General features: G+C 33.2%; 1 protein-coding gene across 1 annotated transcript in view; it reads left to right on the forward strand.

Annotated features, from left to right (window-relative positions):
- The window catches only part of LOC133178185 (thyrotropin receptor-like), a 37,051-nt gene extending 21,988 nt beyond the window's left edge, over positions 1 to 15,063 (forward strand). The window contains exons 3-7 of the mRNA XM_061312934.1: positions 9,582 to 9,665; positions 9,914 to 9,985; positions 11,798 to 11,866; positions 11,969 to 12,043; positions 12,126 to 15,063. Of these exons, the coding sequence (XP_061168918.1) occupies positions 9,582 to 9,665; positions 9,914 to 9,985; positions 11,798 to 11,866; positions 11,969 to 12,043; positions 12,126 to 14,367 (2,542 nt within the window). The 3' untranslated portion in view covers positions 14,368 to 15,063. The remainder of the gene's footprint in view (positions 1 to 9,581; positions 9,666 to 9,913; positions 9,986 to 11,797; positions 11,867 to 11,968; positions 12,044 to 12,125) is intronic.
- The last annotated feature ends 1,775 nt before the right edge of the window (positions 15,064 to 16,838 follow it).

The following is a 16,838-nucleotide window of genomic DNA, read 5'->3' on the forward strand; positions in this document are numbered from 1 at the left end:
TGATTAGCTAAGAATTCATAAAATCTTGACTAGATCTTACCGAAATTAGAAATTAGTGTTACGCCTATAGAAGGGAGGTACTACATAGAGATTATTCATTGTAGGTTTATTTATTGTCATACAGTTATAGCAACAGAAGTCAATACTGTATTTAAATATATGAAAACACTAATCAGGTTTATTTTTCTTCTTGTAATTTATATATGTGCCTAGTTTCATTCAAATAAGTCAAAACAAAAATGAACGGGTAAAATATTTTAAAAGATATGCGTATAATTAAATTTTCGACATTCTTTTTCAGAAGTTTTACAGATCGTGACGTACCATGTCAATTAGAAACCATTGAAGCGGGGGCATTTACGGGCCTATACCACTTAAAATCGATGTGAGTCTTTTCTTCAGCAGTTTAGATACAATTCAAAATTCCGTATTCCCCGATACATAGAAATCATCTGTGTTTCTCATCTTCGCTGCATTTTTATCGACTATATGCACGTTTTTAATGTAATGGTCAGATTGAGTATTGTACTTGTCTGTACGTATCTAAGTTGAAAGACCAACATAAAACTGTAGTGGAATGTTATGCTTCGGACACAGGTGCTTGTGGACAGGACCCCCCCCCCCCCCCGAATATACACCCTAGGTCCAAGGGTATTTTTATTCGTCTTTATAATACCGCGGGTATGGTTTTTTAATAAAACGTTATTTTTCATTTTTCGTATGGAAAACACTGTAAATGTGTACTAGAAGATTAATTTATGGAAAAAGACGATTAAAAATATCTTTGGACCCAGGGTGTATATTCGGGGGTGGGGGTTGGGATGGGGTTCCTGTCCACCAGCACCTGTAGCTTTGGCCTTATCATCGTACAAATCTTGAACTATTGAACAAAGAAAATTTATCAGATTTTCTCATCCCATTAGTCATCATAAAGAAGCATACATAAAGACTAGCTTTTTGATCGGCATTAAGTTGAAGACTCTTTTTTGAGTACTCGGCAGATTATTTTGTGTACGTTGAGTAAATATCGGCATCACAGTCTCGTTTTCAGCTCAGTAGCTGTCGATCGGAAGCTTACTGGTGTGAAAAATTAAAATTATATGGTGGACATCGAGGATATCGTTCGTACATTTTTTTCTGACTAGTGAGCTACGGAGCTGCGATATCAAATTAACTTGCATCAGATAATCTTATCAATCTCCAAATCTCTTCTTATATACATATAAATTAGCGAATCAAAGTACTGAAAGTACTTTAAACACATTATTTTTGCGATATAATTACATGTTCATTATCTAGATAGTATATTTTTCTACCCATTGTATCGATTTCATCGTATTTTGGTTCTGTCTTTCATGACAGGAATTTGTTTGCATGAAATACAGATACAAATCGTATTGATTTCTGCGACTCGAAAGATTTTCGACATAGTTCTTCAAAGACAGCATTCTAATTTCTGCGTTTGCAACTTTTGCAATTTCCTCGGAATTGCAATGGCAAAGATTCGGAATTTGAATATTTTAGGATTAAATTTCTTGGTAATTTTTCAAAGAACTGCAAAATTATTTAAAATTGGACAACCAAAAGAAGTGTTGCACAAGACACAATATGCATTGCCTGAAATGCACTCGGAAAACCGAAAATATTAACAGCATTCCAGCAAAAACACAGGCGACACTCAAAAGCATATAGATAATTAAATGTATGCCCATCATACCAAGTTTTCAGCTTTACGCAATAAAATGCTCGATCTATAGTCTAACAAACAGAACAAGTGGCTTGCAAATTCATTAGGGTGTACACTGCTCTTAGTGACCGTCACGGTAGCTCAGTCGGTAGAGCGCTCGCTCTGTGATCGGAAGGTCGTGAGTTCGAATCACTGCCGCGACTGACCTAAGTCGATAAAAATAGGTAGCAACTGTTCCTTCACCAAGCGCTCGGCACTTGAAGTGAAAGTTACGGGTCTTTCAGATGAGACCTTAAAAACCGAACCCCCGTGTCACAGTAGGCGTTAGGACGATAAAGATCCCTCACTGCTCAATGACCCTGAGTGCCGAGTAAAGGTCTAAATTTGAAGCCCTTCACCAGTATATGGTGACGTCTCTATATGAGTGAAAATTCTCGAACGGGACGTAAAACAACATTCAATCAATCAATCAATCAAATCACTGCTATCAGTTGTTTTTGTTTGTCTGTTGAATTTAAACCGTTCCTATTGTACATAGTGTTTACAAATATCTCGTAAAGGAGTCTTTATTTTACAAAATAAACAATTTGATTTGTTCGAAATGGATTACAGTTTTATTCGGGGAGCTTGAAGCTTGAAAGATATTTTGGTTTGTTTTCTTCTTTCTGAAAATTGAACTTTATTCTGAAAACAGCAAATGGAGCCAGGACATTAACTCCAGCTGTCGGTAGAGACGGATCCAGATTTCATAACATATTTATGTTAACATATTTGCCAGAATGCGTACTCATCAGCTAAAAGTTGCATGTAATTTGTTTCTGCAGGCACTTCAACAGAAAATGCATTTCTGCGTCATACACGTTTTGCGAATTATTTTTTTTGAAAAGACTAGCGATTATTTTTGATAATGGAGTGATATTTAATTTCGCATTTTGATGGATTACGAATATTAACAGTCAGAATATGATTGCATTCAATAATCAATTCCATTATTTTTATCGTTTTCCTCCGATAATAATTCCAAAAGTACCATTCATAAAACCGATCTGACCTAGGTCCCAAGATAAGAGAGATGTAATGCGCATACTTACAATCGTATAAGGTCTTTTTTGTTTGGTCCGACATACACACATTATTTAAATACTGTCTTATTTCGAAATATCCAATGCAGTAATATAATTTGCTCTGAACAGTAAGGTCTTTGACAAATTCTGTTTTTAGATACTAATATACCTGAGTGGTACATACTTATGTATATGTATGAATCTTTCTTTGAATGTAGGTCAAAAAAGCGCACCAAGATGTTCTGAACTTGTCTTCAAAAATATTTTTAAAAATGTTGACTTTTTTCACGAAAGACTGAATTATTCTCAATGATAAACATTCTAAGATTTTTTTTCTTTGACTCTCTTCAACTTTCGAGACTGGATAGTGGTTTAAGTCAAAAAAAACCCCACAATATTGAATTTATGATGTCTGAGATAACATTGTTAATTTATAACTTTGTTAGACCTCCAATAAATGTCTAAACAGCATGATTGTATACCAAACACCGTACATACAGTAAATATCGACTTAAAGCGAACAAAAGTTGTTTTTTTTTTTGAGACCTCATATGATATATCTCCAAGTCAATAAATCGTTTTGCACCGAAAAGGGGAGATAATGCTCATGAATAAAAATGTTAAATCACAAACACCAGACGCTGTATCTAAGTGCAAAATAAGTTTTGTTATTCACATTACATGTATTTATTTATCAAGTGTCATAATATTTGGAATTCTAGACGCTACTTGAATTAATCAAAAATATAATATTTAGGTTGATTTTTCTTAAAAATAGGGCCTATAATATACTTCTTGGCTTTATCATTTCGTGAAAGAGACCTATATTATGTTCAGTTTATTTGGGGAAAAAAAGTGTTCGTTATTTTTTATGAATCTTGTTTTACTAACTTGAATGTAGACCTATTATTCATATCAATATATGTAAAGTCATATCTGAAAAGAGTGTTTCATTAAATCTAACCAAAAAAAAAAAAAAAAAAAAAATGTAAGTGATTTCTCATTTTATAAGCCACGATTCCAGGAAATTCATTCAGACTACATTTGGAAATAATGTGAGAACAAATATCACCCAAATTCCAATTTCAGAACCTTTCTCGACCACGAAGTCTATGAATCAATCTGTCTGAATTCTTTGTTAGATTTTATTGTCAATGACATTGCTTTATTGGTGACATTTGCTACGCATTTCACATGTAAATTTGTCACAATTCCTCGACAAATTCTCAATACTTTTCCCAGTTCCGGAGTCTTAATTGAATTTTAACACAATCATATCAAATGTTGCTAGTTTAACCTTGGGAATGCTTGATAATTGAATTTAGGCACTGTTTGTAGTTACTGAGACAAACTATTATTAATTCAATAAATCTGGCATCTGGTGAAAAATATCTGGATTTGGGGTATCAAAGAGAGCCCACCAAACTGAAACAGAGGATTATGGAAGTAAACGCCTTATGCCAGTGTTTTTTTTTTTTTTTTTTTTTTTAAATTTTATTTTTGTCACACTTTTTGATCATGTTACGAAGAGAAAGTTTCAAGCGAACATCGTCTTTTGAAGGTAATTTGATCATATAAAGAAAACAGATATCCGTTTTCATTTTCAGTTGTCAGCATCTTTAGTGTGAACTGTATCAAAGGACCTTGTGACTGAAACACAGTAAAAGTCTTAAATCTTTTAGTTTTTTGAAGGGGAAATTGTGAAGGGGGAATCCAAATACATGCCACAACTAGAATTGTTTGTATTATTTTCATTGCACGATCTTATGGCAAATTTAACTGAAAATATATTTTCTTTAATTATGAAATCATTCTGTTTTCTTTTATACTTTCCACAAAATCGGCTGCCCTTTTAATCCTTTAATTATTTCTAAACGACCTTATATAAGCCATATCTAACGTTTTGTATCGTTCAAAACGTCCTAATGAACCGTCAATCGCAGACACATCTCTACTGGAAATATCATTAGATGATTGCAAGAATTGGAACTCGAAGACTAAAAGTCTTGATGTAAGAGTGCCTTGTTTTAAATTATAAGACTTCCACATCAAGATAGCATGCTATTAGGTTGAGGATTCAGAGGGGTTGAAAGGAAAGGAAGAAAAAAAGAACGATTTTAATCAATAAGAACCGAGTGCTCGAGAAAGATGAAAACTACAGTCAGTATTTTTTCTATATATTTTGTTCACATTTCTACATAAAAAAAGAGGAGATTACAGAACATTCCAAAAAATTTTGAAAATTAATTTTGCTTTGACGATTTGAGAATTTATATTTTATCCCACCTCGGTAGAAGTATAGATAAAGGTCATTGATTTACTAAATAATCTGCATGTAAACAAAATGGAAATTATTAGTTATTTTCGATAATTTATTTCATAAGCCTGCGATCGAGTACAGGCACCAACGTCTTACGAAAAATACCATGTAAAATCAAAATTGGTGATCAGACCCAAAATCGATCTTTCAGAATATTTAAAAGAGAGAATAGTTTTCAGTTGTAATATGCTCTATAAACCCTATGTATAAGAGGAACAAAATTCATTTTTGGGGGGGCTTCAAATCAGAGAATTTTTGTTTATCAATTTTAACGGACGCCATCTGCAGACTTGACTGATTTCCATGCACTCATCGAATTAAATAAGCGGGGCATAGGTGGGTCATCTTTAAAATAGCATGAAATATTTTTCACTGATTATTATATATATATGTGTGTTCTGTATGAAATAATGTAATTAGGATTTGCTATCAGCATTGTCATGGTAAATTATCCACGTGTACGTAATAATTAAATACACTTTACTGTGTGATATACAGTGTACATCAATTGTTTGATGATCATTTGTTTATATGCTTTTGTAATATCTGAGGTTTTTCCTATTAAAACAAACAAACAAACAAAACAAAACAAAACGAAAAAGCGATAACAAAACAAGTTAAATTGCACCATGGAAAACCTTGTGCAACACAGAAACGTGGAGCATTTAGCGATTCATTTTATTATTTTTTTTTAATAAATTTCTTTTTTCAAAATCACTTAACGTTCCGAAGAATTACACAAACATGTAATATATACTTTGTGTTAAAATAAAAAAAAATAAAATATGAGAAGACGGTGAATATAACGGAGAATCGACTTACATGATATGTAATAATTTTTAGATTCCAAATATTACTCTCCTCTCAAGTTGGCTCGGAACCAAATTCCATGCACTTTTGTGTCAAATTAACCTGTTTCTCGAAATGAATGGTCACTTTGATATCAAATAATTGATCATTAGGCCAATAAAGATTATAAGCATTTACATAATGATATTAGTTACTGTCAACCATGATGGTGTGTCGTTCTCTTAATTGAGTGATTGATAATTCATCGATACGGCTCTTACGATATGAATACAGTTGTTGATCTTCGTGTTCTTGGTAATGCAATTTTCTTGCATTCAGATTTCTCGTCAGTGAGACAAATGGATAACTAGCAATTAGAAATATCATAGATATTAAATAACCGGAAAAGAGACATCCCAATCAGAAAGCTAAATGTGATAACTTAATTTGGAGATCTTTGATGAAGTAAAGGGTAGAAAAATTGCACGGAATCCTGTGTAAGACATAAGTATTCAAACACTCGAACAATGATGAGCAATGAAGAAGAACACTCATGCAAATGAAGATAACACGTAATTATATATATACATCAGTGTCATAAATTCGCATTATTGTGCCGATTTACGACAATATATACACAGCCAGATATGCTTCGAATGAATTTCACATGAAAAAACCCTGAAAATCCTGAAAAGCGTTCAACTTGAAAAAATTTTACGTGCGTATAACATGAAAAAATCAGGGCAGGAGGTACAGATACCAAAATCACTATATTAGGTAAAACTTTAGAAAAAAATTAAATTTCATCATGCACTAATTATCTTTGTCATTCACGATCTTTTGTGTTTTGGATTTCATCAATCTTTCCCACGCAACAATGATGATAAAAAATATTCATGTATGTAACAGACATTTATAAAGATCAAGTGTTCCAATATTTTACCTTGGAACTTATTCTCTGATAAACTTCTTTACAACAGGTAAATTGACCAAAAAAAATTCTAAGAATAAAATAAATTTTATGAATTGTCAAAAAATGGCTATATTTTAAAAGAATGTTTATTGCTTTCGAACTCTATTCCATTTAATTCTACACTGTGGTAATCGAAAGATCGAGACATAATTGACTTCCAGTGAGATGAGAGCCAAACGTCAACAAAAACAAATAGAGATGACAGATAAAGCTTCTCTTGGGAGTTCTGTGAGAAAATTTGATAAACAAACGGTTCAATTTTGCTGTTTGGTAATTATGAATTATACCCACTAGATGCCAAAATTAGATCATGCATCAGTGCATGGAACTTTTCGTTCCATATCAAAAGTTTTTATTTTCTCTCTTTAACTAAGCATCTTTGAGATATTTTACAATTTTATGGGGTTATCATTATATAATGTATGCTACTAAATGGTGCATTTTAGCGCTCGATCAAATTCGAGTTGCAAATGAATGCCATGTAATAATTTATTTATCATAATCAGAAAACATTACTACTGTACAGGAGTACTTATTTAACGAGACCGAGTCTACTTATTTTTTTACCTTAGATATTTTGATTTTAATTTTTACTATTATATTAATTTGTTAGAAAAGAGCCAAATTATCACATTTCCCCATATTCTTTGTTTTTCTGTGCTAGCAATTTCTTTTTCACTCAAATACATGAAAATTATTGTAAAAAGTCATCAAATTTTGAAATTCATCTATTGGTCAAGGAATAGTTACAAAGTTTATATTTTCATCACAGGCACTTGGGGTATGACCCCCCCCCCCCTTTTTCCATTTTTTTTTTCTTTTTAAATCTGGAGTCGAGTCACTTTTTTCCTATTTTTGTATTCTAATATGCACTATATGTTATCGATAATGTAACCTCTTTGTCTCTATAAGCTGTTTTTAAATATATCGTTTTCGATATATGGAGAAGCATTGTTGATAGTTCACCCAAGTGTATTAATTATAGAATTTTTAAAACAAACTTTGGTTTCGAAAATTATCTGCTGAATTTACCAAAGGATTTAAGAGTTACACTTACAAAACTAGAACGTGTAAAACGTGTAGAACGTGTATATCGTTTTCGACTGATACATAAAAAGAGAGAACTCTCTGTTTATGTATCAGTCGAAAACGATATATTGAAAAAGAGCTTATAGAGACAAAGGGGTTACATTATCGATAACATATAGTGCATATTAGAATAAAAACACAGGAAAAAGGTGACTTGATCCCAGATTGAAAAAGAAAAAAAATGGAAGGGGGGGGGTCCAAACCTCTCTTTTTATGTATCAGTCGAAAACGATATATTTAAAAACAGCTTATAGAGACAAAAGGGTTACATTATCGGTAACAGATAGTGCATATTAGAATAAAAAAAATAGAAAGAAGGTGACTCAACCCCAGATTTAAAAAGAAAAAAAATGGAAAGGGGGGGGGTGTGGGGTGGGGTTCCATTACTCAAGTGCCTGTGGAAAAAAGTTGCGCCAAGTCATGTGCACTCGAATTAGACTCGGCTTCGTTAAGTTGGATTTTGTTTTGGCACAGTTGGTGTGGTAACATATATAATTATCGCCAAAATGTAGATCTGGATAAATATGATATGCTTAAAGACTAATAGCAATAATTTATGTTTTTTTTTTCAAAATGTTCTTGACTTACATTTACGCATAATTTCGATTTTACTTATACAAAAGAAAATGTTAGTGCAAAAAAGTGCTAGATATGTTGTCCGATTGCAGAATTTTAAAAGTGTTTTGCATACCAACCATATTATATACAAACTATCTACAACAAATCGATTTACAATCAAATTACGGTAGTTGCAACCAAAGGCCATGAAGCTCCGAACTCCAGACTTATTTTTCTAATTTACATGTACTAACATGTTCCTTGACATTGACCCATAATCAAAAGTCGCTACTGGCGCTAAAAATGACTGAGAGCGAAATCCATTGATTATACGCTATTTTTGAGTACTATAGTCCTTACTTGAAAAAAAAATTGCTGGGAAATTTCAAGAAAAAAAGACCAATAACTCACGACTAACCACACAAGAGACCTTTATTGATACTCCGTGCCTATGTCAAAGTCAAGTCGTATTTATCAAAGAAGTCTGAATATTCAATTTTGAAAAAAAAATGAAAAAGAAAACAAGATACGGTTATCACACCTTTTTAACCTAGATTTATTTTCGAGACAAATAATTTTATTGAATTACAAATCTAAACTCTTGAATTATCAAGTAACGTGCAAGGATGTCATGTTAGCTTTGTTGAAAGTTTAATTTTCTGTATATATCTATAATATCTTTATATTAATTAATTTAATTTATATATAATTTTTCCTTATGACTTACATTATTACATGCTTTTTTTACAGAACAATTGGTGGATGCGAGAAGTTACGGAATATCGGTCCCGGCGTTTTTACTCAATTTCAATCTCTGGAAACATTGTACGTTTTTTTTTTTAAGTTTAGAAAAAAAAGGAAACTGCAGGCATAATTCAAACAAGACATATATAACTTATTTGTATACTTAGTAATTTCCTCTTCTTTTTAAATTCTTAGTCACGGTAGGGGTTTTCTGAAATTATGCATTAACTTTTACTACCCCCCCCCCCCAAACTTCTGTGCATACCTTTGGTTATTAATTTTTTAGTTTTTCAAATACTTGCGCATGCTCCTTGTTGATTTTTACGCTTATTTAAAATTCTCTCTTCTTCGTAACAGAGATATGTTCAGAAACGGAATCGCCGCCATTCCTGATTTTAGTTCCTTTTCAACACACTACGGATCAGGCTGGTTAGAACGCATGTAAGCAATTTAAAGTGTTTTCAAATAAATGTATGAAACATCTAAGAACTGAGTCAGGGTTTTCTAGGCTGGTCTCTCAACATTAAATTACGACTCATTACTCGATTTCTTTCAATGCGTAATGGATAAACATACCGAAACTGTCTATGACGAAAAACTGAATTACATTTGATCAATTCAGATTAATTGTAGATATAATCAGTTTGTTTTTGCTTCGTGAGATACCAATTAATTCTTTTTTTTTTCAGTGTGATACGCGAAAACAGCCAAATCACAGAAATTCGAGAAAGCAGTTTTTCTGGAGTCAAAACACTGGAACTGTGAGTCCGTTTTTACTTTTTAGATATATAAACGACTTTAAAGTCACATGAAATTTGCTTGCTCCTCTCTTTTTCAATTTCCATTAAAGCATTGTTGCACCGTTAATAAAGACCTGCGTTAAGCAAGTCGACCGATTTAAGAAATCTCTTCACACCTGCGCTTGTAGAGAATCGATTTTCAACTGTCTTCTAAATTCTGAATCTTTTCCTATTAACCAGTTTTCCTCGCTAAATTAGCCTGAATATTGGCGACTCTAGATCAGCTTTTGTAGTACCCAGGCCTTATTCCGAATCCGTAACAGAAGTATCATAACGGCTCAGTGTAGTAAAAAAAATAAAATACCGTAATTACTTAGTATAGTAACAACTACATAATAGTTCCATCGCTATAGTAACGTTTACTTAATAGAACCGTGTAGAGGCATTGATATAACAGCTGAATGGAATAGCTCTATGCAGCAACATTTAAATGTAATCACAACACTTGTATGACAGCTCAATGTAATAACATTTACATAATAGTAACATGAATATAACAACTCAATGTAATACCGTTAACATTTATATATAAGTTCAACTCAATGTAGTAATACTGTATATATCTTTATTTCTGCGACTCTTTATTTTCGCGAGATTGTTATTTTGTATTTATAAGCGAGATAAAATTTTCACGAATTTCGGTCATTGCTCTATTTAATCTTTTGTATAATATTAATATACTCGAAATTGAAATTTTCGCGAGCAGACAGTATCGCGTAATCACACGAAAAGAAAGAGTGATTTACAGTATTAATATAACATCTCTTTGTAGTGACATTCATATAACAGATGAATGTCGTGATATCTATATAACAAATCAATGTAGTACATGTAACATTTTGTATAGCGTACATGTAGTAACATTTTGTATAGCGTACATGTAGTAACATTTGCTCAATGTACATGTATAGTAACATTATAGATCAACTCAATGTAATAATATTTGTACAGCTCAATGTAATAACATTTTGTATAACGTAGAAACATTTGTATATCAACTCAATAAAATAACATACGTGTATATACAAACTCAATGTAGTAATGTTTGTACAGCTCAATGTAATTACATTTTGTATAATGTAGAAACATTTGTACATCAACTCAATAAAATAACATACGTGTATATACAAACTCAATGTAGTAATACTTATACAACTCAATGTAACATTTATATAGATAAATTCATCCTCAAAACGAAATAATTGTTTCGCCAATGATAATGGAAGAGACTTTGTCTAGTGAGGTTAAATCCGGGGTCATGAAACCCAAACCTTAGAATAACTTAAACTATTTACATTAATTGTGTTTTTCTTCGTTGAAACCCATTCCAAAACATGAAATATTCAATTGCCTGTGTCACGGCGCAAGAATACGCAATAGGAATTGCATACATTTTTTTTTTAATAATTAGGAATACCATGTGTATTGTTTTTGCTTAATACCCTTTTGCTTAATTCATGTAAAATTATAACACTTTTCCATCTAAAATTTATTTATTTTTCTTCCTCGCAATATTCATTTGCGTTATTCAACTTTCCAAAAGTTCTCAAATTGTCATTATCGTTAACGCGCGGTATTTAATCTGTCTGCACGACCAAACGCTTTAAACGACTGACGACATCCAGAATTAATAATTCAATGAATATATACAGAAAATAATTAAAATTGTATGAGATATCTATTTCTTATAACTTTCTCTATATAGGTCATTTTTAGGGTTGAGCCAAAGTGATCTTTTAATTACAAATAAAAACACTTCCTGTTTTCTTGCAGCCGTCTAAAAGGAAGTAAACTTGGTTCCATTCGCAATGGCGCTTTCTTCAATGCAAGCATATATAAATTGTGAGTTTTGTTTGTTTGTGTGATATACAGTTATTGAATGTAACAATAAATATATAGTCATACAAAATTACCGAGATATTTATTTTTAATAATATATTGTAGAGATCTTTTAGACAACATACGTCTCACAGTTCTAGAGGATAATGCTTTTAAGGGAATCAGTGGACTAAAGCATTTGTACGTATGTTTGAAAGTTAGAAAATTCTTTTTCATCCGTAAAAAAGTATTTTAAAATTGTAAACTTTTTCTTTAATTACAGAGATCTTTCGAATACTGCAATCAAGAAACTTCCCACCAATGGTCTGACAAATATAGAAACTCTTGTCATTCGCGAAACAAAAACGCTTCGATCATTCCCAGCTGTTGTTCGATTTAACAAGCTAATTCGAGCAAAGTTAACATATCCACATCACTGTTGTGCATTCAAAAATCCAGAAAAACAATACCCAGCAGAATGGGATGACTTCCGGCGGCGTGTAGAGGCCGAGTGCGCCAGAACTACTACAAGTCTCTTTACTGGAGGGACATCAACTACTCCCAGCCCTTTTGGAAAGTTCCCACAACAGAAGTTGACTAGAAGAAGATCCAAACGAGGCTTTTACGTCGATGAATTGGCCAATCAAAACATTCCTTACATCTTGCAAAACGAGTCTGTTCGCAAATGGTCAAATTTTGGTGATAGTGCTATGGGTAATGGAAATGGATTTGGAAATATCGTGAATTCGTCAGAGATTGGGGAAAACACATTAGACAGGCCAACTCAGGGAGGAAGTTTTGTAACTTTCACTATACCAACCAATTCTACAGGGTATCAGTCACAAGTATTATGTGGAGAGGTAGTCTTCATGCACCGAAAAGTAGAATGTACTCCTGTACCGGATGCTTTTAATCCTTGCGAGGATGTGATGGGTTCCGAATGGCTTCGCATATTTGTCTGGCTGGTTGTCTGGGCTACACTTATTGGCAATATCATCGTCTTAGTTGTTCTACTATCTAATCATAAGAAAATGACTGTCACAAAGTTCCTTATGTGTAATTTAGCCTTTGCAGATTTTCTTATGGGAGTTTATCTGTTACTTTTGGCAGCCATCGATATCCATACACTTGGCGAATACTTTAACTTTGCAATAGCTTGGCAAAATGAAGGTGGATGCCAAGCAGCAGGTTTTTTAACTGTATTTTCCTCAGAGCTGTCGATCTTTGCACTAACTGTTATAACGCTAGAGAGATGGTACGCCATCAGTCATGCAATGCACCTTACAAAGCGATTAAAGCTTCGACAATCGTGTGTTGTCATGGCGGCTGGGTGGTTATATGCTGTACTAATGGCCGTCTTGCCTTTGGTCGGCATCAATGGATACGGTAATGTAAGCGTCTGTTTACCTATGGACATTACAAAAACAGGAGACGTTGTTTACGTCATTTCTCTCCTGGTGTTGAACGGTTTAGCTTTTATTGTTATTTGTATGTGTTATATCAATATGTATTGTCGTGTTCGAGGAAATGACTCTACACTGCATAGTTCTGATACCAGAATTGCCAAACGGATGGCAACACTTATTTTCACGAATTTCATTTGCTGGGCGCCAATTGCTTTTTTCGGAATAACCGCGGCAGCGGGCTGGCCACTTATTGATGTGTCCAATTCTAAAATCCTCCTCGTTTTTTTCTACCCTTTAAATTCGTGTGCGAATCCATATTTGTATGTTATAATCACTAAGCAGTTCCGGAAAGATACCATTTTGTTGCTTGCAAAATATGGGATCTGTACAGAGAGAGCAAATCGGTGCAAAGGAACAGTTACCAATTCCAAAACATTGACGCATTCTAGGAAGAATAGTCTAGCTGTACATTCCGTGATTCATCCAGCCAATAACACCTTGACACACACTAGTGACGTCACCATTAAAGAAAATGGCGTCTCTCATGAACAAAATAGTCACGAACTGAACGTCATTGAACAAAATTCACCAATTAAAGAAAAAAATATAAGAATGTTATGGAAAATGCAGCGTTCTTTTTCCAATTCCATTTCTAGCGAAAATCAAACAGAGCGAAAATTAGATAATCTGCCGTTTTATGATATGTGCAATAATGCAGACCTCTTACAAGAAGAGGACGATTCTTTAGCCAGCACAGCGATAGGCTTTCATGATCAGGATCAGTCGTGTTCCCAAGAATCTCTCCCCGAAAGCAACCACCACACTTGCCCAGAATCAAAAACTAACTGTAGTCTAAATTCACAATCCCCAAAACTCGAGACCGATTCAAATAAACCAGAACATGTATCATCTATTGATGATCTTCAGGCTGGACATTCCAGCGACAGTGTTTCTGTAGAAACGTCAAAGTATTTAGACTGTTATAAATCGCTTGTAGCTAGAAATTCCTCCAGCTTAATAAAACCAGATGATCATTTATCGCGAAAATCCTCGATCGCCAGTACCATGAGTCAGTACGATGAAAAAAGTGCTTTGTATAATGGAGTAGAACACAGATAGTTTATAAAACAGATTTATCCAATATTTGTAGGGGTCTGACACACTTCACACTAATTTGTCGATGTTTTGTGTGTATAGACATAATTTGTGTTAAATCATCTTGTATGTACATGTACATTGATTGGTATTGAAATATTGGAAGGCACAACCTTATATACATTGATTATGTAAAGTGGAAAATGTTTCTCCTTGTACAATTATCATATAATTACCCAAGAGATATTTATGACACATTGCATGTTGTTACAGTATTGGCAGGTTATTCTGCCTCCTTCAACAGGGGGATGCATATTGGTTCTATTTGTGCAGTCATAAGATCGTGTCTGGACCATATAGCTATCGGACCCTTGATTGGAATTTTATTCAAACTTAATTAAGTGTGTTGTTGCTGATGACCTAACGATAAGCTATATCTTTGACTCAAGGTCATATCTCAAAGGTCAAGGTCACTGGCAATTATTTATTTATTTGTGTGGGTCATAATCTCGGTATGTCATTGCTGATAAGAAAAATGTGTGCCATGTCCTTGACTCAAGGTCACCTCCCAAAGGTGAAGGACACTGAGCAATGAGAAGTAGAAATTTTGATTTTTAAAATTCTGTGACTATATATGAACTGTTTATAAAATTTTATTCAGTACTTTATATGTTGTTATAATAATTGAATTAGATATGTTTTATATTGGTGTCAATAATTGTCAGGGGAATCATTAGGGATGGAGTATTGTTTGTTTTTGACCAAAGAAGCAATGTGTTATTTCATTTACCTTCAACATGTTTCATTTATTGAATGTTTTGAATTATTAAAATACTTATACAACACTTCCTTTCAGCAATAGCCTTGTGGCAAAATTTAGGAAGACCCGGTTTATCGTTCAATAAGAGGCCGTTGACCCATTGCGCTCACCACACGGGTCACCATGTATCTCCAAACAAATGAATTTGTACATGTAGATAAATGAAACCCCTTATTATGGCTGTCGAATTAAAGTCCATTTTTTCGACAATTTAAATTTACAGTACGTGTATATTGATGTTTAATATCAACTTTACAATGCGACCGTTTTCTTGTGAATCTGTATACAAAAAATTGTTCCTATTTATGACCCAGTTCTTGACCAAAGGGTACCCTGAACTAGAGTACAACTCATGCATCTACGCGACATCAGAATCTTAACTATATTTGATTAATTATGGTTCTTTAGAAGGATCTTTTCAAAGATTTTCCCCTATACATTCCCATGTCAAATGGTGACCCCCTATTGTAGCTTCACCCTAGCCCCAGGGGTCATGATTTGAACAACTTCGACTCTACACTTAGTGACTACATGGAGATGCTTATATACTGCATACAGAGATATTTTCGCCCTGTGTTATTTTCGCCTATTCACACTTGCATAGAATTTTGCCCCGTTTTAAATTCGCCACTCACAATTATTTTTAAGAAATTATGCTGTGTTTTTTTAATTCGCCCCGTTTTAAATTCGCCCACCTTTGAGGGCGAAAATAAAACGTCGGCGAAATTTTCCCTGTATACAGTAATACATTCAAAAGAACCGATTGGGATTTCTTTGAGTAAAAACTACAATAGAAAAAAATCTTTACTTTTATACCATGTGTAGATGACACTGACTTCAGTGTACATATGCAAAGTTTGGGGAAAATCTACCGTTTGGATATTTTAGGGACTATCTCAAAACACCTTTACATTTACTGTAGGATGATATGGGGAAATGCTTTTTATCGCACTTCAAGGCAAATTATAAAAATACTACAATAGACGTTTTGCTCAAATTTTAAAATGTGGTTAGTAATACTATATTGTGCATTATACATGTACGAAACACAAAATTCTGTCGTCTGGTTTCCAGAGGGGGCATCTCAAAATGTCAAAATTTACGAAATTTTCCTGTTTTTGTGGAGTACTAAAATATGACAGATACCAAGAAATCATACAGAAAATATCCAACATAATTGTGAGATTCTTAAATTCCTGTGTTTCAAATTTCAAGAGTATATAATTTATACTTTTTTTCTTTTATAACGCTTTTTATGATCCATCTTCATAAACGTCAGTGTATCATTACGTCAAAAACACACAATAACGACGTCCATCTGCCTATCAAATGAAATATCGTTAATAAATCAGGTCCTTAGAAAGGTAAATATATATTTTAACCTGATTTCTTAATTGTTTTTTTAATTTGATAAAATATGTTTTAAAGAATTTCTTTAAAAGCATAAATACGCTTTATTGCACAAAGTATTGCACAATGGAAACCCGAATCGAGTGATTTTGACCCTGCTGTTGCCTATACAAGATTTTTCTTCGTATCACTTAATTGTGGCCCCACCTAGCTCAAGGAGTTTGATTTCAATTTGAATGTATAGTACGTGATGATGCTTGCATATCAATATGGTTGATTTTTGTCCTGGTGTTCTTGGTTTTTTTTTTTAAATATTTGCTATACA

The sequence above is a fragment of the Saccostrea echinata genome, unplaced genomic scaffold (genome assembly GCF_033153115.1).
Source record: "Saccostrea echinata isolate AGI-Se365-2 ecotype Australia unplaced genomic scaffold, CSIRO_AGI_Sech_v1 ptg000002l, whole genome shotgun sequence".
NCBI lineage: Eukaryota > Metazoa > Mollusca > Bivalvia > Ostreida > Ostreidae > Saccostrea > Saccostrea echinata.